Source organism: Neopsephotus bourkii, unplaced genomic scaffold (genome assembly GCF_033783945.1).
Source record: "Neopsephotus bourkii isolate Nb327-2 ecotype Australia unplaced genomic scaffold, CSIRO-AGI_Nbou_v1 NB_107, whole genome shotgun sequence".
Classification (NCBI taxonomy): domain Eukaryota; kingdom Metazoa; phylum Chordata; class Aves; order Psittaciformes; family Psittacidae; genus Neopsephotus; species Neopsephotus bourkii.
The window spans coordinates 12147345-12170872 of record NW_026900624.1 but is presented as its reverse complement, the minus strand read 5'-3'; the positions used below and the strand labels follow the sequence as shown (position 1 = coordinate 12170872).

The 23528-nt window shown below is 45.1% G+C and overlaps 1 protein-coding gene across 2 annotated transcripts in view; it reads right to left on the bottom strand.

The window, feature by feature from the left end:
* Positions 1 to 20843, bottom strand: part of NRIP2 (nuclear receptor interacting protein 2) — a 32332-nt gene extending 11489 nt beyond the window's left edge. The window contains exons 1-6 of one of the 2 annotated variants that reach the window (XM_061360864.1): positions 20370 to 20843; positions 15876 to 16052; positions 12387 to 12469; positions 11821 to 11948; positions 8949 to 9001; positions 7793 to 8117 (exon numbers count right to left, since the gene is read on the bottom strand). In XM_061360864.1, coding sequence (XP_061216848.1) covers positions 8025 to 8117; positions 8949 to 9001; positions 11821 to 11948; positions 12387 to 12469; positions 15876 to 16052; positions 20370 to 20600 — 765 coding nt within the window. In that variant the 5' untranslated portion in view covers positions 20601 to 20843 and the 3' untranslated portion in view covers positions 7793 to 8024. Of the gene's footprint in view, positions 1 to 7792; positions 8118 to 8948; positions 9002 to 11820; positions 11949 to 12386; positions 12470 to 15875; positions 16053 to 20369 lie in introns of those variants that run through there. The other variant, XM_061360870.1, reaches the window with a different exon arrangement.
* Between the last annotated feature and the right edge of the window lie 2685 nt (positions 20844 to 23528).

Genomic DNA, 23528 nt, shown 5'->3' with positions numbered 1-23528 from the left:
TCTGTGGTGGAAGGGCAGGATCTTTACATTAAGCCCCCTCTTGCAGTTTCCATCTGTAGATTATATAAGCTTTATAAAGAACAGCTTCTGTACTCTGAATTTGATAGCTGTGAAAGTTGAAGCATGGAGTAGTGAACTGGTAGACCTGGTCTGTACGTGCTAGCAGTCATTGCTTCTCAGACCACTCGTTCTTCTGAGTCTCTAACTACAGTGGAAGTTTCTCTCCGTTTTGATGACCTCAGTGTGAAGCATTTTCAGATGTTCCCCTGTCAGACTAAGTGTGCAACGGGACCCTTCAGGCAGGAGCTCTCACGTCATAACAGTGCTGTTGTAACAGTGGTGTTCAGAGCAGCAGGTTGAGGTTTGAGGTTGTCAGCTGAGGAGAGCTGATACTGCAGGCAGCATCTAGTGATGGGCTAAGGCAAGGACTCTTGAAGTGTGTCAGCTCTGGACTGCAACCTCAAGGAACTGTCACCTCTTGTGATTCTGAGAGGTACAGCCACCCATCCCAAGGGCAGTCATTATTGCTTCTGGCAAATAACTTAGTGTGACCGCTTGGGCTCTCACCAGTCTCTTAGTCCTTTCCCAAGGAGGATGAGTCTTGTTGGGGCTACTAACAGTCACAGTCGGTTGGTTTCTTGCTACTTCCAGGTTTCTGTTTCCCAGATGCTAAAGCTGCTCTCTTTCTGATCACCTCCTCTCTGTTCAGGTGAAGTACCAGTTGCTACTCTTATTTCCTCCTGTTGGCTGGAAGCAGGTATCCCTACAGGTGGGGTGAGCAGTTTGGTTTACTGTATTGTGGCGTGCTTTCTGCCTGGTCCTTTTGCTAGGCAGAAATTTTGCACTTCACAATTAGTGCAACTGACATGAAGAGGAACCACAGTCAAGCAGGACTCTGCAGAGCAGTTTCCAGAAGCATATAACAGAAATGACATTGTAGCAATGTCCAAGATGTTGTTGAATGGCTTGGCATATGCCGTTCTTCTGTCCTGAACACCCTACCTTTTGTCTTAAGTTTGTGTATTTTCTTGTCCTACTTGCCCCCCACACCCCTTTCCTAATTCTATGGCTTCTGCCTTTCCTACGGGGGATAGAAACAGGGTGGTTACAAGCAACAGAAAACAGCGATGCCTCAGTTTTCAGTCATGGCTCACACAACCTGGGATGTGTACTTCTGTGCAGCTGATGGGCTCTTCTGCTTTGTATGCTTTGACAAAAAACAGATGAAGCCCTACAACAACTTGCATCTTTCATGGTTCTATTCAGCATTGTTTGGCTTTGGTGAGGCAGGTGTTCACAGATGTACTCGATCTCCTCATCCACTGCTGAGACCCCACAGGTCCCCGCAGTAATTGCCTGGAGCATTTTACTTGGCTGAGAGTTGGGCCAGGCTGAGCTAATCTGATAGCTGGATTTTACAGGCTACTGCAGGCTGCTGTATTGTAAGTCCCTCTCAAGGCCTAATAGCAAAACAGGATTGTTTACAGCCATAACAGAGAACAACTCAATGTTGCCCATTCATGCCAAATATAAACCTTTATTAGCAACACAAGTGCAAGGGGTTTTATGAATGGTTGTGTGACTGAAACTTTTATGAAAAACAACTTTGCTGTACAGGTCAAATGATTTCCAAGGAAAGAGGGTTAAATTGATCCACTATTGCACTGTTAATTGTTGAGAAGAAACAGGAAAGGGTTAAGGAGGGAGTGATGACATTTTCGTAAGAACCATATTTAAAAGAAAATGAGTCAGACTCAATGCAAATGATGGACAGGGCAACCTGTGCAACCCAGCCCTCTTGTTGGCCCAAGGATAACATTGCTGTGTGCTGTGCAAGCCCAGGCGTGCTGCATTGCTGAAAGCAGAGGTGGGAAAATACAGATGCTACAGATCATCTGTTGCCCAAAACTCTTTCTGCTGTTAAAACCATTTGAGAGGAAAAATGCTGATGTTCAAGGGTTTCCCTGTCAGTTTTACATTGCTTACGACACATAATAACTTGCAGTTGCTTTTTGCTCCTGTGTCCTTTGTGCACAGAGAGAAATGAAAACTCTCTGTAGAACAATTAATAGGAACTTCTGTGCTGTTCCTTGGTAAAAAGGTTATTTTCCTTTTTTTTTTTTTCTTCTTTTTTTCAAGTACTGGACTCCAAGTAATAAAGTGAGTACTTCTCAGGTCAGTGCTTCAGGCTACTTCAACTGGCAACAATTGCCTACTCAGGGAAGGAGCAATGGAGCTCTGTCTCTAGGACGATAGTTGTATTATACTTTCATTGTAACTCACTGCCTGTTTGTCCTTGCCAGACAACACAAGCCACGCATTTGGAATTAGTTGTTCCTTCCCACACAGCAGAAAATGTTGTCTGCTGCATTTTACTCAGTAGTAGTTTGGCATACCCACTGGTGCCAGGAAGCTTTATGACAGGGCAGGATTTGCAAGACACAATTGCATGTCCCAGTGCCAGCACACAGCAAGTGAGGAGTCCAGCGGCATTCTTGGTCAGGGGGGGCATTTGCAGATAAATGATTCATGGCTTTGGTTATGATGCTGAATTTACTAGCAAGAAAATAGAGGGTGTTGCTTTATTTTCCTGAGACATAATAAACCCACTGGCCATCCCTGCACGTGTTTTTGTGGTCTCTCTGCTGAATGCAGTTATTTCCATAATTCTTCAGGTATATCCTGGCATTTGCCAGTGGAGTCTCTTGAAAGGAGGACTGTGCAAGTATGTAGGTGGTTCAGCAATCTTAAGTTCTGAAACTTGCACACCAGGAGTGAAAGAAGGAGCAGGCCTCTGGGCGTATGGATAGCTGGAGCTCCCATTCAAAACCAAGAGATCCCAAGCTGCTGGAAATGATCCTGATTACAGCTTTGGCAGAGTGCATGTTTGCTTTGGAAGGGGCCTCAAAAGTCCATCTCCCCATCCTCAGGCAGGTTCAGCCATACGTATTTCACACCTGCCATGTCACACTTGCTTCTCTATTCCAAAGACTTTCTGTGACAGACACTTCCCTGCAGCCTGTTTTGCAACTGTTGTGTCCACTCTACTGGAAAGTAGCCCTACTGGGAGCTGAGCACCAAGGTGATTCAGAGAGATTGTCCCTAATATTCCAGTGTCTGTATTGAAGGGATTGATCTCATCATGAGGAAGCTAGTGCTGGACACATTCAGGATATGCCTATGTCCTGCTCTGAGATGGCAGTTTGTACTAAATTTCTACTTTCCATATGAAAGTATGAGCATTTTTTGATCTCTGGTGGAAAAGACTTTTAGCTATCTCCTTCCTTCCCCTGATCCCTCAGAATCAATGGAGGTGACTGGAACTGGAGGTAGGGAAGTGTATCTGTATAATAGGCTTTCCCAAAGGAAGCTACAGTTGAGACAGTCTTCAGCCTTGCCAGCCCACTTAAAAATTACTTAACTGAGTTCCCTAACATAGGAAGACTTACCATGTTTGCAGATGGGGTTGAGTTTGCATCATCGAGATAGTGTAAATCCTGTTTTATAATCACATCTTTTAAAGCCAGGATCCTGTCTTTCACAATGACAGCTGGGATTCCCATGTAATGACACAAAAATGCTGGTCTTTGGAGAAACATGTCATTTAATGCCAAGGAACTCTGGGAGTTGTAAACCCACCAGGAGTTCTGTTTGACAATGCGGAAACCAGGTACTGACACCGTAGGATTAGACTGTGGTTTAGGGAATGAGTTGAAATGAGGTGTCAGCCATGGTGTTATGACTTGCAGTACTCATTCAATCATAAACTTTTTTCTGTAAGCTCTTCCTGCAACAAAATTTGATGGGTTGGTTCCAAGATAACTTGGCAACAGATTACTCAGTGTTTGTCTGAGATCTTTACTGTGTGGACCTACATGTTCAACTAACATGGACTGAAGGAAAACAAAAAGCACATCTTCTGCTCTGGAGATGATTTCACAGCTGAAAACAAGAGCTTTCACATGTTAGTTTAGCTCTTGCTTGGAAACATCCTCTGTGACTGACAAGTGGCAATCTACATCTATGCATACATATTGTTGACAGCAAAGACGGAAGGCTGGCAAGACAGTGGCACAACGCGAGAGAGTATTAGTAACAAGGATGCAGGAAAGAATTCAAAGGATTATCTAAAAAGGAAATAATTCCTTTTGGAAGAAGCAAATCTGTCACCGCTGTGGAAAAATGAATTATTTGCTTGGGGGAAGGAAAGAGGATGCAAAGAAGGATTCATTAGGCAGAGAAGAGAGGGTGCAGAGATAGAGCTGGTGATTTTCACCTACTGTAGCACATTAATTCTCAGAGGAACCTGAACTATTAGCAATATGAGAAGAGGCATGTGAATCACAGAAAGGCTTCAGAGGGCTGGAGGATGTTCTGAAGGTGAGCAAAAGCAGAGTTATCCCATGACTGACACGTTGGAACATCACCTGGTGAATTCCAACAGTAGCTAGTGTGTGGGTATCTGCAGTGCTATAAAGTAACAGCCACTAGTTAGAACTATACACTCAAAGTTGTGCCAATTTTCTCTAGAATCCCATCCAGCACTCTTTAAATCATTGGGAAGGTTCCTGTTGGCTTCAGTCTGAGTTCATGAAGATTCCTATTTACCTACGCCCTCGTCCCAGCTAGAGTCCCACTCCAAAGTAGATGCCCACCAGGCACGGCTTTCACACAGAAGTGGCAGGGACTGAAAGCTGTTGGTTGCCCTCTACATCGCTTGGCAGTCCCTTCACAGCCCCATCAACACTGGGGCTCTGTGCTTGCTCTACCACCTAACCCTCACCTAAAGGCTCTAAAATGCACACCCACCACTTGGGGCCCTCACACAGAAGTGGCCAGAGCTGAAGCTGGTAGTGGCCCTCACCTTCCCTTGGCAGCCACTTGTGGGCATTTGCAAAGCCCAGCAAAAGCTATTAGGCAATCTGCAAGGCAGCAGAGACTTGCCAGTGTGTTAGCAAAGCCTGGGAAAATCCCTGCGTTGCTCTGGAAAGCAGCAGGGCCCCTTGTTGGCTAAAGCGAAACCTAGCAAAAGCCCTAGGATGCTCTGGAGGGAAGCAGGGTCTCTTCTGGGCACTTGCAAAAGCCATCACATATGGTTAGGGTTAGGGGGTTGGAGTTACAGTTAGGTTTACGGTTAGTGTTAGATGTAGGGTTATGGATATAATGGTTAGGGTTATGGATAGGGTTAGGATAAGGGTAGGGGGTTGGGTTAGAGTTTAGTATTAAGAGTTAGAGTTAACATTTAGTTTAGGATTAGTGTTGGGGTTAGAGAATTGGGTTTAGGGCATTAGAATAACTGAATTAGAGTTATGTGGTTAGGGTTAGGCCAAGGTTATGACTGGTGGTTATGATCAGGTTTTTGGCTAGTGTTAGGGTTAGTTTCTGTGGTTAGGTTTTATGTTAGGGGTTACATTAAAGGTTACATTTAGAGATAAGGTTAGCTTTAGTGTTTAGGATGAGGAGTTAGAGTTATGTTTAGGATTTGGGATTAGAGTTACGGTTATGAGGTTAGAGTTTTGGGGTGAGAGTGTCAGATTTAGGTGGTTACCTTCATGGCTACCATTCAGGATCAGGGGCTAGGGATTAGGACTAGGGGTTAGGATGCGTGTTAAGGTTTAGGGCCAGGGTCATATTTAGTCACTAGAGTCAAGGGTTAGTGTGGTTAGAGACAGAGCTAGGGTTAGAGATAGTGGTTATAGGTTTGGTTGGGAATTAGTGTTAGGTTTGTGGTTAGTGTTTATAGTTAGCATTGTGTTTAGAATTAGGTTTACCTTTTGGGGTTAATTTTAGATGGTTAGAGCTGGGGGTTAGATCTAGAGGGTTATGTTTAGGGTTAGTATTTATGACTAGGGGCTAGTGTTTAGGACTAGCGATTAAGGTTTAGAGTTAGGTTTAGTGGTTAGGGTTGGGTTTAGGGTTAAATTTACAGTTAGAGTTAGCTTTAGGGGATAGATTTAGGCCCAAAGTTAGGTTTAGGGTTTGGATCAGAGGTCGAGAGAGCTTTAATGTTTAGGATTAGGGTTTAGGGTTTTTCTGCTTTTTTAATCATGAAAATTAACAATAAGAGCTGTAATGAATGTGGTATCTGTCAGCTTTAGCATATTACTTGCCATTGTTCCATATGCCATTTTTAATTGTAAATAGATTCCAGCTGACAGACAGTTTTTGTACAGGTCTGAACTGTAAAGAAAACCCTAGGTTTGACAAGCCAGTTAGACATGGAAGTTATACAAATAGAGGAGGAATTACTGGTACTTTGGAAGACAGTCTTATTGAGTAGTCATGTATCCTGACATAAATGGGAGATGTTGGTGTCATTCAAGAGATTCATGGAAAGCAGTTCATGCAGCCAGATATAGTTAGATGCACAAGTAGAAGAATGGCAAAGAAGCCAAGGAACAGATCAGAAGCTGCAAGTTATGATGACTAACAATAGAAATCACTAGCCTGATGCTGTTTGTAGGTGGAGCAGAAGCAAGTCACACCATCTTAACACTAGCAATTGTATCCCAAATCATATCAGCCAGGCTGTACTCTGCTGTCCTTAGCATGTGTTAAACTACAGCATACAGCATCGGATTTAGGAAAGAACGAACAAAGGCATACACGAGTTCTTTGAGAAGCGCAACAGAAACAGTGAGTGGTTGAATAAAAGAGAGCCAGCGGTGTTTAATCCAGGAAGACAGGCAAAATGGGGTGTCATGATATTCTGAGGATGGACAAAGGGACATTGTGCAGAGTTTGGATAGTGCATCATTAGTCATGAAGCATGGAATAAGCCCTGATGTGCTGCATCTTTCGTAGCGCTAGTAAAGACTAGACTATGTATTTATCATACAGCTATGCTCTAGGATGCAAATAAATAGAAAAATAATTAAACCAAACAATTAAGTGACTTAATAACCACAATAGTCATCCTGGATGAGTTCACAGTGCTCTGACCTGCAGGGAAGTCTAGTTCTTATTTCATGCAGGAATAGCATACTTGATGGGCAGTGGGATGCCGGGACTTGAGGCTGCTTATATCTTACATATATTATATATATCTGTGTCCAGTCACTAGATTTCAAGTTGAAAGAAAGGATCTGGGAGAGCAGAAGACTCTGGGTGCTGTAATTCAATATAGCATTTAAACTGAGTGGCAGGATCTCTGATGATACAGCAGAGGTGATAGGAATGTAGAGCAGCTGGAATGCAGAGAGAAGAGGCCTGGTCAGAAGATCAGGGTGTGCAAGTGTGGTTACTACATATAAGACCAAAAGATGATAAGTATTGCCATTCATACAGCATAGCTCAGTGGCCAAGGAAGCAGTGGCAAAGTCCAAGCCCCTGTGTGTGTCCACCATACTCTTAGGCATCTATGCTCAGCATTGCTGCAAAGGTTTCTTAGAATTAAGAACTCTAAAGTTTTTTTTTGCTGCAAGGCTTTTCTGAGGAAAATACTTCTTTTTTCACTCTGAGCAAGCAAAAAGTAAAAAAATCCATCTTCCCTAGAGCACAGGTGAGGCGATTAGCCACAGAGCCCTTCCCACAAAGAAATGGGAGTGGACTCTGCTCACACTGAGGCAAAGAGAAGGGAAACAGTCATGGTGATCTTTGGAGGCTTTTGGACAAGTTGCTTGTCCTCCTGTCCACAGAGCTATTGAAGATTGTTCATGGAGACTCTTGTCTCACGAATTGAGGGTATTGTAAAAATAAGTCATTAAAAGGGTAGGGTGAATTTAGTACAGAAGCAGAAATTGGAGTGAACAGGGACAGGTAGAAAAACAAGAACAAAGTGGCCACTCAGCACATGGGTCAAACAGGAGGGTCCACTGAATGGAGCATTATCGCTCAAGATGAGGCACTCCTAGCAACAAGAGTTTCCAGCACCCATTTGCCTTTGTCTTACTCCCCAGCCTAGAATGCCTCAGCCTAGAACGCCTCAGCCTAGAACTTAGCAGTCAGGGGCATATGAGCCTCACCCTCATCTCTCTCTGAGGGCAGCAAGTCTCCTCAGCCCCGTACATGGGGAATGCAGCCAGTCACTGACCAGGCTCTTCAGAAGCATGTAGAAAAGGCAGCTCTTGACCCAGTGCTTTAAATCTCAGGACTCCTTCCTCCAAGTCGATGCAACACTAAAGAAGGGGAGAGCCAGTTACTTGCTGGACATTTCAGATAGCAAATCTCATGATGTCTTATGACTGGCAAAAGTCTGTATAACCACCAAACAACCCCACTTTGGGCTTTTAGAAACCTTACAGTTCCTCACCCTGTCCCCCATGCTGTGTCTTTGCTCCTATTCGATTCAATGGATTCCTCTCCAAACCCTTCACAGGGCCATTCCCCTTACTCCTTCCTATGACTGCCTTTAAGGTGATGTCTTCACATCGCGTAGCTATTCAGCCCAATGCTTTTCCTGCCTTATGAGTCTGACACATGACTACAAATACTTGACAGGCAAGAGCAATCTTGCAGCAACCATATTCTGTGCCCCCCAAGAGTCAGGCTCAGCAGAGCACTAACCCTGAACTGAGCTGACAAAAGAAGACTCTTTCTACTCATGTCCAGCTAGTGCTGAACCTGAATGTGATCATATAGCTTTATTTGGCTCAAAGCAAGGACAGAGTCTGTTGACATCTGCCTTCAAAAGGCAATGCAGCTGGAAGTGTGCCTTGCCTTTTCTTGTCTCCTCTTCAATTTCCTCTTCCTGTTTGCAACTTGTATGGTCAGGAGTACAAAGAATGGGAGATGTGATAGTACCCTATTGGATTATTCCTTTCTTAAAACCTTTAAGAAGGACTGGAAAGGAGTCAGTGGCTCAGAGCATCCTGCAACCAGGCAGCTGTGCAACAAGCGTTGCAAGTGGCAACCTGGCAGACCTGGTCGTAAGTATTTCTGATGCTTACAGCAACAAAATCTTGTAGAACTTCTTGAGAGGAGCCCTATATTAAGAAAATATTCCTTACCTTGAGAGACAACAGAGTCTGGAGACCAATGCAAAACTCCAGCATTTCGTCATCTGGGAAGAGAGAAGAGACTGATCAGGCTTAAGGCTATATATGCTGCCCCTCTAAAGGAAGTGTGTGTCCTGTAAGATGGTGTGGAATATGAGAGCACCTGGTTCTTAAAGTTATATTGTTATGGTCTATCCAGTATAAAGTAAATAAATAACAAGGAAACTGATGAATTAAACATACAAGCATTAACAAGCAGATGATAACAGTGACAATTACAAAGACCAGCACTCTTCTGTCACTGACTGATGAGCTGCTAAAAAAGCTACTTAGGCACAGCCCTGAAAAGGGTCAAAGTGAAGTCTGTAGCTCCTCCCTGTAGGAGGGAGCCATGATTATCATGATTATACTATGAGATATTTGAGGGAGCTTGTGGGATCATGTAAAACTTACTATGGGCTGTATAGGGGAAGGGCCAGAGGCAGGAGAAGGCAAGCAGCAGGATGGATCAGGGAAGAAAAAGCGTGGAAAAATGGAGAGGAGAGGGGGTAACGGGGCCAGTCACATGCAAGTAGGCTGTTGGTCAGTTCCCTTGTCTGACCGAACCCTGTGCCTGATGACCGCAATCTATCTGATCTTCTTATTGACTAATTTTATTAAGTAATTTTTTTCTCCATAACCTCTCTATCCTATATGTGACTGATGAAAGTCTTAAGTGTCAGCAAGTGTAGAAGATGCCACAGGTTAAAGGGCAAATAGCTGTGGATGTCAGGAACCAGAGGGACTGGTGTGCAAGAGAGGTGCCAGTAACTGAAGGGACCACGGGCCATAGGGCTCATAGGGGTGTGTCAGGAACTGGGGAAGAGGATGCGCTCCACAGGTGCCAGCAGTTAGAGAGACCAGTGTCTGAGAGAAGCCTGGGTGCCAGTAACTGGGGAAGGAAGCACAGGCCATAGGGCTTATACACCTGGACCCCAGCAACTGGAGAGCCTCCACTTGTGTGTTGCAAAGTCGAAGTTCCAGAAACTGGAGAAAGACTACGGGTCACAGAGCTTTAGGTCTAGGTGTCAGCAATTGGAGAGATCAAGCATGCGAGAGAGATCTGGGTACCAGCTCTGACCAGGGTCACAGTGGCCTTAGGTTTATAAGCCAGGACCCGAAGAGAACAGGACATATGTTCCAGAGGTCTAAATGCCACAAACTAGAAAGACTTGGGTGTGCTTATATTTCCCAAGTTAATTTAATCCTATATGCTTGTGGTTTTGTATACGTAATTAGCTAGCAATCTTCAATCTGGTCTAGCCAGTGAGTAGGAGGAAAACTGGATCTGGAAAGACTTAAGGTGTGGATCAGTGGCTAGCTAAGGGGCTAGGGTCCTGACATGAGTATAAGACAGATGTAAAAGCTGTACTGTTACTTGAAGACTCTGTAAATATGAGTGTGCTTGTGAATCTAGAGACTAAGGATGTGTGAGCTTCTGCTAGTGATCTTCAATCCTGGTCATCTAGAGAGGGGGCTATTGTGCTGGTGTTTATGTGAGTGCTGATAAAGGCACTGCTCTGTGTGGTAATCTCTATGGCTGGCCTTGTCTGTGTCCTCTCAGTGTGTGCCTCTCGTGTACACGTTCAGCCTTACTATTGTCCGAACCTAGCACTAAGAACATATATTAGACTGTTGATTGGTGAGAGTGGCCTCCTAGGTCTTAGAGTCATCCATCTGGACTTCAATGGCAGGGAAGGAGAAGTTCCCAGGTCCTGGAGTCTGCAGTATTCAGCAGCCACCAATAACATCATTAATACTTCCCTTGCCTCCGCGATGCCTGCTTGCCCTGTAACCAGTGGCTGTATTTTCTAATTTATTTATAACCACATATGCAAGAGCAGTGTGCACAGGGAGATGCAAGGCACAGATACAGCAATTCTGTTCTTTCCAGGCAGCCATTTCTACATCGCAGAAAAACAGATAGGTGCTACAAGGCTAAATTCACCTGTGCTGGTACTAATACAAGAACAAGTAGAGGGGAAACCAAAGAAGAAGAGTGAGCTGGAGTGTGAAAGAGGAAGAAGCTCTTTCTAGATGACTAGGAAAGTGGGAAGGATGGACATGAAAAGAGGACAGGGAGCAAGGGAGGCCTTGGAAGATGAGCAGTACTCAGGAAAGATGAGTAGACAGGTAAAGGCAAGAGGGTGAAGCTGGAAGACTAATAGGGAGAAAGAACAGGGGAAAAAAGTTGACTACGTTGTTTTCAGCATATGCGTAGCATGATGTAAATGCATAACATGCAGCATTTTTGCTGTTTTCTGGGCATGCTCCAGTGCCTGTGACTTGACGTCTCCTACAGCTCCTTCCTTCAAATAGTCCTGCCTTAGGACACCAAGGGAGACTCAGCACTCTGGGGCTACGAGGTTCTTCCAGGGTGCTCCCTGCAGCAGAGGCAGATGAGTACACAGACAAAAACTCTGGGGAATTAGCTGTACCCTCCGTCAGTTTCTCTGATGACTTCCATCCAGCCAAAGACACAAGTGTCTATTCAGCAGGAGAACATAGGGCACCAGAGGACTAATCAAGCAGGCTGGATAATTGTAAGAAAGGTCCATTTCAGAAGGAAATGAGAATTTTCCACGTTATACACTTTAAGACCAAAAACCACCTCATTTCTCTCAAATTTCAACATCTTCTGTCTTCTCTGTACTCTTCCTATGCCCTTTGCTTTTTGTTATATTGAGGGTATTCACAGTGCTTAATGATCTTGGCCAGCAGTGGAGGTGACTGCATCACCAGCCTCCCACTGCATTACGTTTTTCCCAGAGATCCTTTAAAATGGCTTTGGCAGGGCAAGAGGGACACAGGAAAACTGGGGAAGAGAAGGGGCTGACACTCTCACCTACAACTAGTGCTGAACACAGCACTGTTTCCTGGCCAAATTGCAACTCCATATGTTCTACTCGGCCAACAACGCTGGGGATGGGTAGAGAGAGGTCTCCACAGTCCATGGCAGACACTTCTTCCAGCCTGTGGGACACAAGAGGTGTTATTTCCTCAAGTGGAGGAAAAGGAGGAAAAGCAGGCCTCCTCGCTGATGGTCTTAATGGGAAGAGGCCCATAAGAGGAGGAATCTTTTTCATACAGCATGTCTGGAGGCAGATTCCACAAGCAAAACCATAAGGCGCTGTCCATTTGAGTTCCTCACTGAGGCTAACCATTAGCTGCGCAGCTTTGCCCTGCAGTACACACACACAGAATGACACAGCTCTGAGGTCTGCACACAACTTTGTCAGTGCTCCTGATACCTTGCTTTGTAGCCCACCCTCTGCATCTTCTCCTAAAACAGTCATGTGCACATACAAAGCTGCTAGTAATTATCACTGGGGCTGGGAATCAAGAGTGCCTCGGTTCTTGCCACAGATTTGCTTTTAGCTACCCCTCCTTTTCTACTGCACAAAGACTTACCCCAGCTGGTTTAAGCAGCTCTTGGAGATGAAATTTGGTAGACACCCAGTGTTAACAGTCGCTTTCAATACCTGACCTTGGCACTAGGAAAGACAATAACAGATAATTACTGTGGGCCCAAAATTGTCATACCCACTCCTCCAACGGTGTGACAATCCCTTAGACCTTCCTTAGCAACACAGCCAAATATGTACTGTTCTAGGCAGTGGTCAGGAGACTCATCCAAGGCAATGGTGGTCTCCAAAGTGCTCTGCAACCTCTGCCAAAGGCTTCTTTTTGAATTTGTCTTTTTTAATTTCTGTTTCATTGCCCAGACACTTACCTGTTATTAGAAACTTTAACGTAGCAGTTTTTCAGTCAAGAGGATTGGAACTAAATGATCTTAAGATCCTTTCCAACCCTAACCATTCTATGTCTTGTGCTGCCTGGTTCTCACTGCCACATCAGCCCTGCCTCAAAGGATTGTGGCAAGACTAAGCAAAGAGACATGATAAAGCGCAAAGTGCAGATACGTGTTAAGTATCAGTATCCTAATCCTCTGTACTGTGCTTCCCTGTGCCTCCTCACTGTCTAAGCAAGTATACCAGCCTTGAGTGTCAGGTCAGGTATGCTATCACATCTGCCCAGAGTGCAACCTGCCAACAGTGTCCAGGTAAATCAGCTTTTCCTCATTAACAGACATGGATTCTACTAGGAAAGAGTTAACACCCCTGTGGCTCACAGAAGCCAGCTGTTCATCCCTCAGCTACAGAAAAGGCATTGTATCAGCTCTGCAGAAACAGAAGACCTACAGGATGGATAGCAGTTGCTAAAGAATCACTTTGGGAGCAGGCAGACCTGAGAAGCATTGTTGTGATAATAAACTGAAACTATCAGTAGGCAGATGCTTGAGGTTTGCTTCAGAGCAGGCTGAGAAAATTGCAAGTTAGAAATTCGCTAGGATATAACAGGACAGTGATTATTCTGTAGAAAATAGAATCTCATGCAGTGGTAAACAGGCCTGCACAGTTACCAGCTCCAACAGCCTCACAAAAGCTATCTACTTTTCAATTATACCACTAACTGTTTGTCCAGACAACCCACCAGGAGCCTTAGAGGAGTCCTTGGTCCAGTGTAACACAAATACAATGCAGATTAGGTAAGGAGTACACAGGCAGCTGATGAGCACTGAAAGCCTTAGTGAACTAAGGGGACTTTCCATCACATTACACACTCTCATCTCTGCCCCAAGATTTTCGGTGTATTACTGTCAGTCACCAACAATCTTTATCTAAGGGTCAATTATAGGGACTTACAAAAAAAAACAAAAAAGAGGGGAGAGGAATCAGGAAGAATTATAAAGAGCTTTTTTTCTGAAATAATGTCAGTTCCAAAGTCAAGAAGCTGCTTTAACGAACCAAGGTTGATCGCAGATTGCTTTGTCACAGAGGAAATCAGCCTTGGACAGCAGTGAAATCTTTCAGCATCTATTTCCAAGTCAACAAGCGACACCACAAAAAAAATAAGAGCTTGATTTTACGATGCAGATGCCATTCATGACAAGCTTTCCAAAGTGCTTTGCAAAAACTGCAACAAAAAGGGGCAAATCTGCTGAAGTCAGATTGGCTGATTAATCTGCTAATTAAATAGGAGGGTGAGTGACTGTATTACAACACTTACAGACTGGGTTTGTCTGTGATCTCTGAAACTTAAAAAGGCCTTAGGTACAGGGCAACTGTAACCTGTTAGAGGGCAAACACTTACTGCCTGGATTTCCATGTATCACTGAAGTCCACTTATCTTCAGCTTTATTACTCAGTCAAGTTCAGTTAGTAGTCAGGTGATGCATTTGTTACCACTTTGAAATTTTCAGGATACTTGCCTGAATGTAAATGGAAGCTCTATGCTGGTAGATGTTCTTTTCTCAGGGTATGCTGTCAGAGACAAGAGACTTCACTGGGGTTGTGTTCCATTTCTGATAAAAACTACACCATAGTCAAGCAGCTCTCCAGCAGCTGCCGTCTCACCTTTCTGGTTAAAATGAACTGGCAGCCTGGGTCCTATTTCCTGACATAGATCTGTTACTTCTTTTTGGAGTTCACGAATGTGAACATGAAAAGCAGCAAGACTAAAAAGAAGGGGAACAGAGCTTCCCTTCCTTCAATGTAAGAAGATTAAGTGGAGCAAACAATGATTTGCTCTTAGAAGGACAGAAAAAGAGAGAAATGCCTGTGCAGAAGATAGTAAGGGAGAGTTAAAGGCAGCGTTAGACCTGTTTCCTTGACTGTGATGTTCATTAACCTTCCTCCACGAAGGATGGTTAACATGTATGTCAGCGGGACTACAGTCCGTTAGAAACACAAAACAGGAATGAGTAGCGGACTCTGACACTAACTTAGCTGGGATATGATACCTATGCATGCCTGTCCTTGTTCAATGTACATGCCTGGCAAAATAGCATCTTTTATCAGTGAGTTTCCTCTTACAGAACCATACAGAGTGGTGATTAAAGAAAAAGAAACACCTTCATTTGCTAAAAAGAAAATAATCAAGGTATTCGAAGAAATTACACTGAAAGCCATTTTTCCTACTAGTCTGTATTCTCAAGAATGGTTATATTGACCTAGCTACACGTCTAAAAGCCAGAGTAAGCAATGCCTAACTGCAACAGTAAAAGCTGGAAAATAAAGCAGATAATGGCTTTGCATGGTACTGGGACACCTGAACATTTCAGAAACTTGCTACCAGATTGTGTTCATATGATAATTTATGGAGACAACTGAATTTTCAAAGGTATATGTGTTTTTCTAACATGTGAGATGTTCTTTAGGAAAGGTAACTGAAATAAACACAGCTTTAAAATTGATTTTGTGTACCTGGTCTGTATCCTGGTGAGTCTCTTATCTGCATATTGCTGAACAACTCTAACCATGGAGCCCTCTTTCATGTGGCACAGCTTTTGAATGTGCTTTCTTAACTACAGGAGCCAGGGAGTAGTGCGTTCTGCTGTATAGGAGGGTATAAGAAGAGAAGGGATCTAAAAATACTGCTTCCATAAAGAAATGCCATAGTGCTAATTCAGAGCACATTTACCTACTTTCTTAGGAGGTCCTTTGACACCTAAGAGAATCAGACAAGGCTGTATCCTGTAAATGTAAATCAACTAGGTGCATCTGTCTCAAAGTGATAAGGAGATATTTGTTGCTTCTGTATGCAGTTATGAAATATCTCACGTCATGGGAAAGCTGTCCTCCAAAGGAAGGTGGTGTGATTAAGGTAATTTATCTTTAAACATGGACAACTAGAATGCATGTGGCAGAAAGGCTTTCCTCTGTCTGTTGGAAGAACTGAATCCAGGCTCTAGGAAAGGCTGTGCAGGAAATATTATCTCTCTGGCTACAGCTGGCCTTGCATTTAATAACTTAGCATGGCCCCTGGGAGTGGGGCAGCTGGAATTCATAGAACATTTGCCATAACTGTGGAATCAGCAGCACCAAGTTATTGCCTTACCTGGCACTGTATTAGCAGGGATGAAGTCTCTTTTCTCTTATCCTCTCTCTTTTCCATCTTTTCTTCATGGTCTTTTGCCAGTGGAGATTGAACCCATGCAGACTGAACCCTGGTCTCGCCCCGCAGCTTGTTCAGGTTGCCTTCCAGGAGCCGCCGCTGGACCACACTATGTGGCTGCTGTCTCCATCACAAAGAAAGAGAAATCTCAGCTAAGTATGGCTCTAAGGAACAAGGACATTTGCTAGGCCAGGAAAGAAGACTGCAAATGTTTGACCTTTTTTGATGAAAGACAGGCTTACCCCAAAACAGATTTCTTTAAATCCCAAGATTGTTTCTGTAACTGCTAAGGTGATGTTAAAGTGCTGGAATGCTTGTGACAGGCAGATCTCTGGGATGCAATTACTGGAGGAAAAGAACATGCCTGATGCACGCTCTCCCCATACATATCTGTTCCTTCAGCTAAACATGCACACAGCAGTCTCGTATGCGTTCAGGTACTGCAGTACACTACCAGATGTGTGTGTGCTGACATCCAACCAGGCACACTCACACCTTCTAATATGGGAGGGGATAGGGGACACAGCATGTGTATGATGTACACATGGGTAAGAAGGCAGGATTCCAGAAATTTTAGGTGCACAAGCAATTATTGGTAGTAAAGCGGGAAACTTCCACTGCATAGGAACTTAAAACTAGCTTCTAACGTTCTTTGGCATCTGTCTTTGTTCCCCTCCATCAGAAGTGGTACTATTTTGGCTCCCTAGTTGGAGGAGCATCTATGAAGCCCTATGTTGTTCACAGCTAGAAGGGAACGCCATCAGCCCAATCAATGATTGAAGGAACTTCATTTACATCTCATGATTCTTAGTCATATCTCAAGTATCTTGTATTCCTCATTCCTGTCTCTTTTTTTCTGGGCAGAATAAGGGAGGTGCACCAAAAGGGAAGAAAAATTGTGAAAGTATTCATGTCCCAGTATTGCATACACACCGAGAAAAGTGTGGCTTTGGAATGAAAGCTCCCTTTGTTATCAGCTTGATGCCCTATTTCTTGCCCAATATTGAGATAGCAGAGCCTGTCCCTGCACAGCCAACAATAAGCAGCATCAATGAAGTCATCCTGTTGGAGGTAGCTTTACAAAAATCAACTTCCAATGGTGCATCAGTTTGACATATGACCTTAGCAATGTGCAGGCTAAACATCTGAATTAGAGCAGACCTGCCAGTAAACTGGGCTGTATTAACCCCACAGTGTGTGTGTGCTTCAGTGTAGCTTTATGCTAGGTCAGAGAGCTGAGGCCAGGGAATTGTGTAAATTGCAAGTCAAAGCACACTAACTTGTCAGTTTTGCCCAATGGTTGGAGCAGGAGAGCTGTTACTGGCTCTTTGCACTCAGCATTGCTCTTTGCAGAGTGCCAAGTCCCTCTTGCCTCTGTTTCCCTGTCACTCAAGGGGCAAGTGATATACTGCATGAAAAACACTGCAGTAGTTAAAAAAGTGAGGTAAAAGTATCTCTCTGTTCCTAGTCTTTTCCTAGCCAACTGTGCAAGCCCACAGCATAGTTCACTCCCTAAATACTCTGAGCGCAGTACCAGTTTGGCTGCCAGCTAACATCTGGGCCATGGGAAAGGGCAGGAAACTGACAGCAGGTCTCCAAATTCCCATCCTTCCTCCTGTTTCCTCTCACTATATAGCATGCAAAGGACTTTTCCTTCTCCCTGCAGCCTTTCCCACAGAAAGAGCAGGCCCTTTGCATCTGCCACATCTATCCCCTTCTTGTCACTCAGGCTGGGAAGAGGCAAGCACTGATGGGGAGTAGCTGAGTTTTGGGATTGTGGGTGCATCTGATTCAAGAACAGACTCCTGGGGCCCTTCTTGTCTTCTGTCTCACTGGTGGGACAGAAAAGTGGAGACCATCGTCTCTCTTGGGTTGGTAAGAAACAGTGAGATGAAGAGGAAGGAGAGGACCTGAAGGGGATTGTGGCCAACATCTGGAAGGCAGGCCCTCTCAGGGCACTTAGAAGGGCCAGAGCAGATTCTCAAGTGCAACTCATCACATTGAGGCTCTTCAATGTGAAATCTGAAGGCTTTACTATGACTGGTGAAGTGGTACGAGCTGGGGATCTTGCCTTTGGGAAAGGAAAAAGGCAGGACTTCAGACTTTCATAATATTTTAGCTCATGCAGCTACTCGTTTTTTTACATTGAAAAAAGAAATAAAGTATCACACATGTAGTTGTTATAAAACTGGAAATGTGAGGTTTCCACTGAAATGTATAATTACTCATTATTGGAGATCGGGTGGGCCTATCAAACCCCAGACACTGTTGGGTGCTTTACATAAGCTGAATGAATACCCACAATTACGCAGCACAGAAAAGAGTGGCAAAAAGTAACAGCCTGACTTTCGGTTTGTAAGAAGACATGTAGCTTTTAAACAACATTGGACCTTGCTCTAATATTAGGACACATGGACCCGCCACAGCTGTATTCTCTGCATTGTCAATGGAGACCTGTTTTGGTGAATTAATTAAACTTTCCTCCCAGTATAGGTGCTATAGGAGTCTGGGATGTTTTATATTTTGCACTCTCTCCAAGATCAACCTCTCCAGCTGCTTTGTTTTCCTGTCCTCCAGGAGAGAGTCAGATCAATTTAGGGCACATAGATGGAGTTTTACATGGGGCTGGAGGAGTGCCTGAAAGCATATCTGGGACTGTAACCCCCAAAACATCACAGTCGTATCACAGTGACCATCAAGTTTCAGGGACTGCTAAATTGGCCTTGGAAATCAAAGGCCTGGTTCTTCTCTTGCCCCAAAGTGAACCAGAAACAGAGGTACCAGAGTTACCTCGTTGACCCCAGGCATTGCATGGTGTGTGCAAACTTTGCATGGGTAACACACTTTATTTGCTGCCTTCTAACACCAGCACAACAGTGCCATGGCAGAAAGGACATTATGCTTTATTCACTGCTCCTTAGCTCCCTGATAAAAATGTTTCAGCCATTCTGTTATGGATCAAACATGAACTATGCAGAGTTTTTCAATGACAGAAAGCTGCCTATGCATGCAAGGAAATCTCCTGGCTAGAATGCTTAATTTGACCAGGACGTCAAATGACAATTGCTGCTCATGGCAAGTGATTTGGACAAGGCCTGTCTTGCTAGAGCAAGCATTTAGGGATTCAGAGTGCCAGCCTCTGGAGGCCAAGACTGCCACCCATACTGTGCAGGATTCTCACAGTCTTTGGCTGGCACCTCAGCTGTCATTTTAGGGCATGGTGTGAGTCAATCCCGAAGCAAAGCATGTAGATATGTTTTTCTGCCTTTGTGGGTGGGCTCAGCAAACACTCAAAGATTCAGAAGCGTCTCCTCCCCATCCCCTGATGAAAGCTGTACAACAAAGACCCAGGGGCATGCCTGGCTATCCCCTCCTGAGGGTATGTTTCAGCTGCAATGCAGTAGGACATGTAAGGCCGGAGCTAGCCTGCCCATGCTGCCAGCCTGACCGAGGCCTCAGGCTCTGGTGTGGCCAGACCACCTTCCCTGTGGAAGGTCCTGTTCCCTGCTAACACAACACTTATGTGATCCCCTCTTGTACTTCAGACAGTACAAGACACAGGCTTAGTTGTATTCAGGGCTAGATGGACGCTCAAGACTACTCCTTGCTGACCGCCATGTGCAGCTGCTTAGGGCTGCCAGAGATGAGGCAGCACCTCAGGGTGACTTAAAGGAGCCACCCTTGACCCTGCTGGTTGTGGGACTTGCAGGTGGCTGTGGGGAGGGTGGTGGGAGCAGGGGAACAGGGCACTGACCCCTTGTCTGTGCACAACAGAGCTTCTGCACCTGAAGGTTTCAGCAAGGAGGATAGTTTCCATCCAGGCCCAGCGCCTGGGACACTGCCTGTCCCATGCACGTGTGCGCCCATGCACAGCAGCACCTCGCTGCCGGCAGCCATGCGTCCTGCCACAGTGGTCTGAAAACAACCACTGGGGATACACACAGATGAGCAGCCATGGCTGCTGCTGCGATGGTCTGAGGACACGGGGGAAGCACGGGCTGCAGAAAGGGACAAGTTCTTTTATGATACACACTGGCACAGCTGGGCTTTGCCCTCATCACTGGCCGGACGTAGGCCCTCTTTTGGGAAAATGGTTTAGACCTCCACATCCTTGAGCAGTTAAACTCCACAGTGGATAGAAGTTAGACAGAAAAACTACCACAGCAAGGGGGAGAAGTGTGCAGTTAACCCAGCAGAAGTGCAGTTAAGCTGGCAAAAGATACTGTGGAAACTGCTCCCAGCCCTTGGGGAAGTGCCACCAGGCCATGGACTGCCCCAGCTCCCAGAACAGCCCCCCATCCCCGATGCCTTCTGCTCCATATCTCCACAAGGAGATGGCCACAGGCCTCACTCCCGTGCCTCCTCCCCACAGCAGTTCCCAGCTGGGATGAAGGCTGTAAGGACGATGCATCTCAGGTGGAGTCCCACTGGACTTACCAGATCCTTGGAGGTGCCAAGCCTTGTCAAGCCATCCAGGGGCAGCAGGTCAGCAGAGTCCTTGTGCACAAACTGGGTAGCCTGTTTAAGGCGCCTCTTCTGCTGCAGAATAGCTTTGTTCCTCAGCTCCACCTCACACTCCTGTCGCTCCAGGTCAGAAGTACCCTCACTATGCTTTTCCTCCCGGTCTCCTTGTTCCAGTGGCAGAGGGCAGCCCTTCCTTGTGCTCATGGTGAAGATTCAGACAGAACAGGTCCTTCTTGGTATATTGAGGTATTCCCTGAACTTGTCTTCTGGTGTTTGCCTTCCTTAAGGCTGACTCAGTATCTGAGCACCTTTCCCTTCCCTATAGCTCTCTTTCTCCCCCTTTCTCTGCCTTTCTTCTGGCACTTTTAATTATAACTCACACATCTCTGAAGTGTCTGTACCTTTTTATCCTTCTGCCCTCCCCACTCCCTTGTTGTCCCTCTGCCCCCCCCCCCCCACCTCTTTCTCTCCCTCTCTTTTCCTGCCCTGACTGCAGCTTTTCCTCTTCAGTCCGTGGGTCCCTGCCGTAACAGAAAAAGCCCCACGTCAGAAACCAATTTCCATAAATTACAGCAGAGCCGGCAAGATGCTCCAGCTGGAAAAATCCAGCAGCAGAAGGATGGTCCTGCTGCTGGGGGCTGGACTTACCTCCCTTGGGCTGTGCATGCGCACACGCGCGTGTCTGTATGAGTGTATGTGTGTGTGTAGACCGCCTATTCCCCCCCTCCATACACTGAAGAGACAGTAAATCAGGTTATGCATTTCAGTGTCTCTGCTGTGGGAGCTTTGACGCATTTTAGTGAATCTGTATATACTGGCAATGACATGATTCAGCCAAGATGATGCAGTGCTGTGGTAAATGGGAGAGAGCATCTGCCTCAAGGCTCCTGGCAGGCATGCCCAGTATCATTTCTGCAGAGTGTTATGCATTTGCAATAGGCTGCACTGAAGGATTTTACCATGTAGTTATACCGGGATACTGAAGGCCTGGCTTCACACAGGGCTAATTGGACCAGAATCTGCCCTCATTTTCACCCCTCTCCACCTAGAGAAACTCCCCCATAGTTGCAGAAGCCTAAAATCACTGGCTTGTTGATGCCCATGGACTTGATTCCCTGTTTACACTAAGAATATGCTTGCAGGGCTGCACTGTGGGATGTCTGAACCAGAGCAGACATCCCTCCTCTCAGGTGAGAGAGGACATGGCAGAGCTCACCTTTTCAACTTTCTGCCTCCATGTTATCCTGCTTCAAACTAGAAGTTAAGCTTGCACTGAAACTGCTTTATTTTCATCTCTTTACACTGGTGAATGCACTGCCTCAGTAAGCATTAGTTATGACATCACATACAGTGGAAGAAACTGAGTTTATTCAGGTGTGAAGCTGAAGACAGCATGACCTTTCCATGAATGTCACCTGGGAATGAAACAGCTTTCATATACAACACAGAAGTAATAGTAGCAACAGACTATGAAAATTGCAGCAAAAAGAGGCTTTCTGTTTTTCCCTTCCTTATTTTCGACCTCAGCAGTATGTAACATTCCAACATTACTGATGTCAATTATTTCTATGTTCAAGATTGCATATAACAGGAGTTTGCAATGTTAGGAAGTAAATCCAGTGTAAGCCCAGTCAGTCATCGTGAGACCTTGGTGTGGTCACAGAAACTACAAAAAAGTTGGCCTTAATGCAAAACAAACGATGGTTTTTATCTTTTACTGCTTGCTGCTCATCACAGCATTTGCAATTTTCTTGGGACTTTTGTTTTCAAATGTTAGAAGGGAGGCTGATCATTTTTAGAGTCATTGTGAAATTTGAAGAGGTTAACCTTTCTGTTCCCAGTATGCTAATTCTTTTACACAAGGTATCACGGTTCCAACAGCACCAGCCTGCAGAACCAGATTTGGCAGGAAGGGACGTAGAAATATATTCTAACTGCTTTACACTATAAGGCCAAAACCCAACATCATAGAATCATAGAATCATAGCATAGTTAGGGTTGGAAAGGACCTTAAGATCATCTGGCTCCACCCCCCCTGCCATGGGCAGAGACACCTCATACTAAACCATGTCACCCAAGGCTTTGTCCAACCTGGCCTTGAGCACCTCCAGGGATGGAGCATTCACAGCTTCCTTGGGCAACTCATTCCAGTGCCTCACCACCCTTACAGTAAATAACTTCTTCCTTATCTAGCCTTATCTAACCTGAACTTCCCCTGTTTAAGTTTGAACCCATTACCCATTGTGCCATCACTACAGTCCCTGGAGAAGAGTCCCTTTGCAGCATCCCTGTAGGCCCCCTTCAGATACTGGAAGGCTGCTATGAGGTCTCCACACAGCTTCTCTTCTCCAGGCTGAAAAGCTCCAGCTTTCTCAGCCGATCTTCATACAGGAGGTGCTCCAGTCTCCTGATCATCCTCGTGGCCTCCTGTGGACTTGTTCCAACAGTTCCATGTCCTTTTTTATGTTGAGGAAACCAGAACACAATACTCCAAGTGGGGTCTCACAAGAGCGTAACATGGGCAGAATCTCATGAAGAGCTCAGCAGAGCTGTTTTCAACTGTCTTCATCTCTCTGCAAGCCAAATTAAGAAGAGTCTAAATGATGGATATTCCTACAGAAGCTGTGTTCCTAAGGTCTTGGGTTTTGGCTTCTATGTTGTCATGATTCCTGACTTACTTTTGACCTCTTGTAGCCTCACTGAGAATCCTTCAAGTCTTGTTATTAAGTCCTTTAACCACCCCCATAAAAAAATACTGAATCATGTACTTCTCTACTCTTACACAGGGCCAAGAGGTGTTTCCCCTCCTGCTGACTGAACACCTCAGCAGGCCAGCCTTGACAAGGCAGCTCTGTGTCTGCGGTAGCAATGGCAGTGCCAGTTTTCTTAAAGACTCAGAATGGATCCTAACATTATTAAGTAGAACAGAACATCTTGGGACCAGATCCCGAGCAGCCCCTGCCTTGAAGGCTATAGGCAGAATTACACAATTTCTCATGAGACTGTCTCCGACCTTGAATGTGCCTGTGGACATGAAGAAGAGAAAGCGCTCATAGTTGCCATTCCATCTGATCCTTGCAGCTAGCTACCCTTTATTCTTGTACAACTCTTTGGCAAAGCCTAAGCAAAATT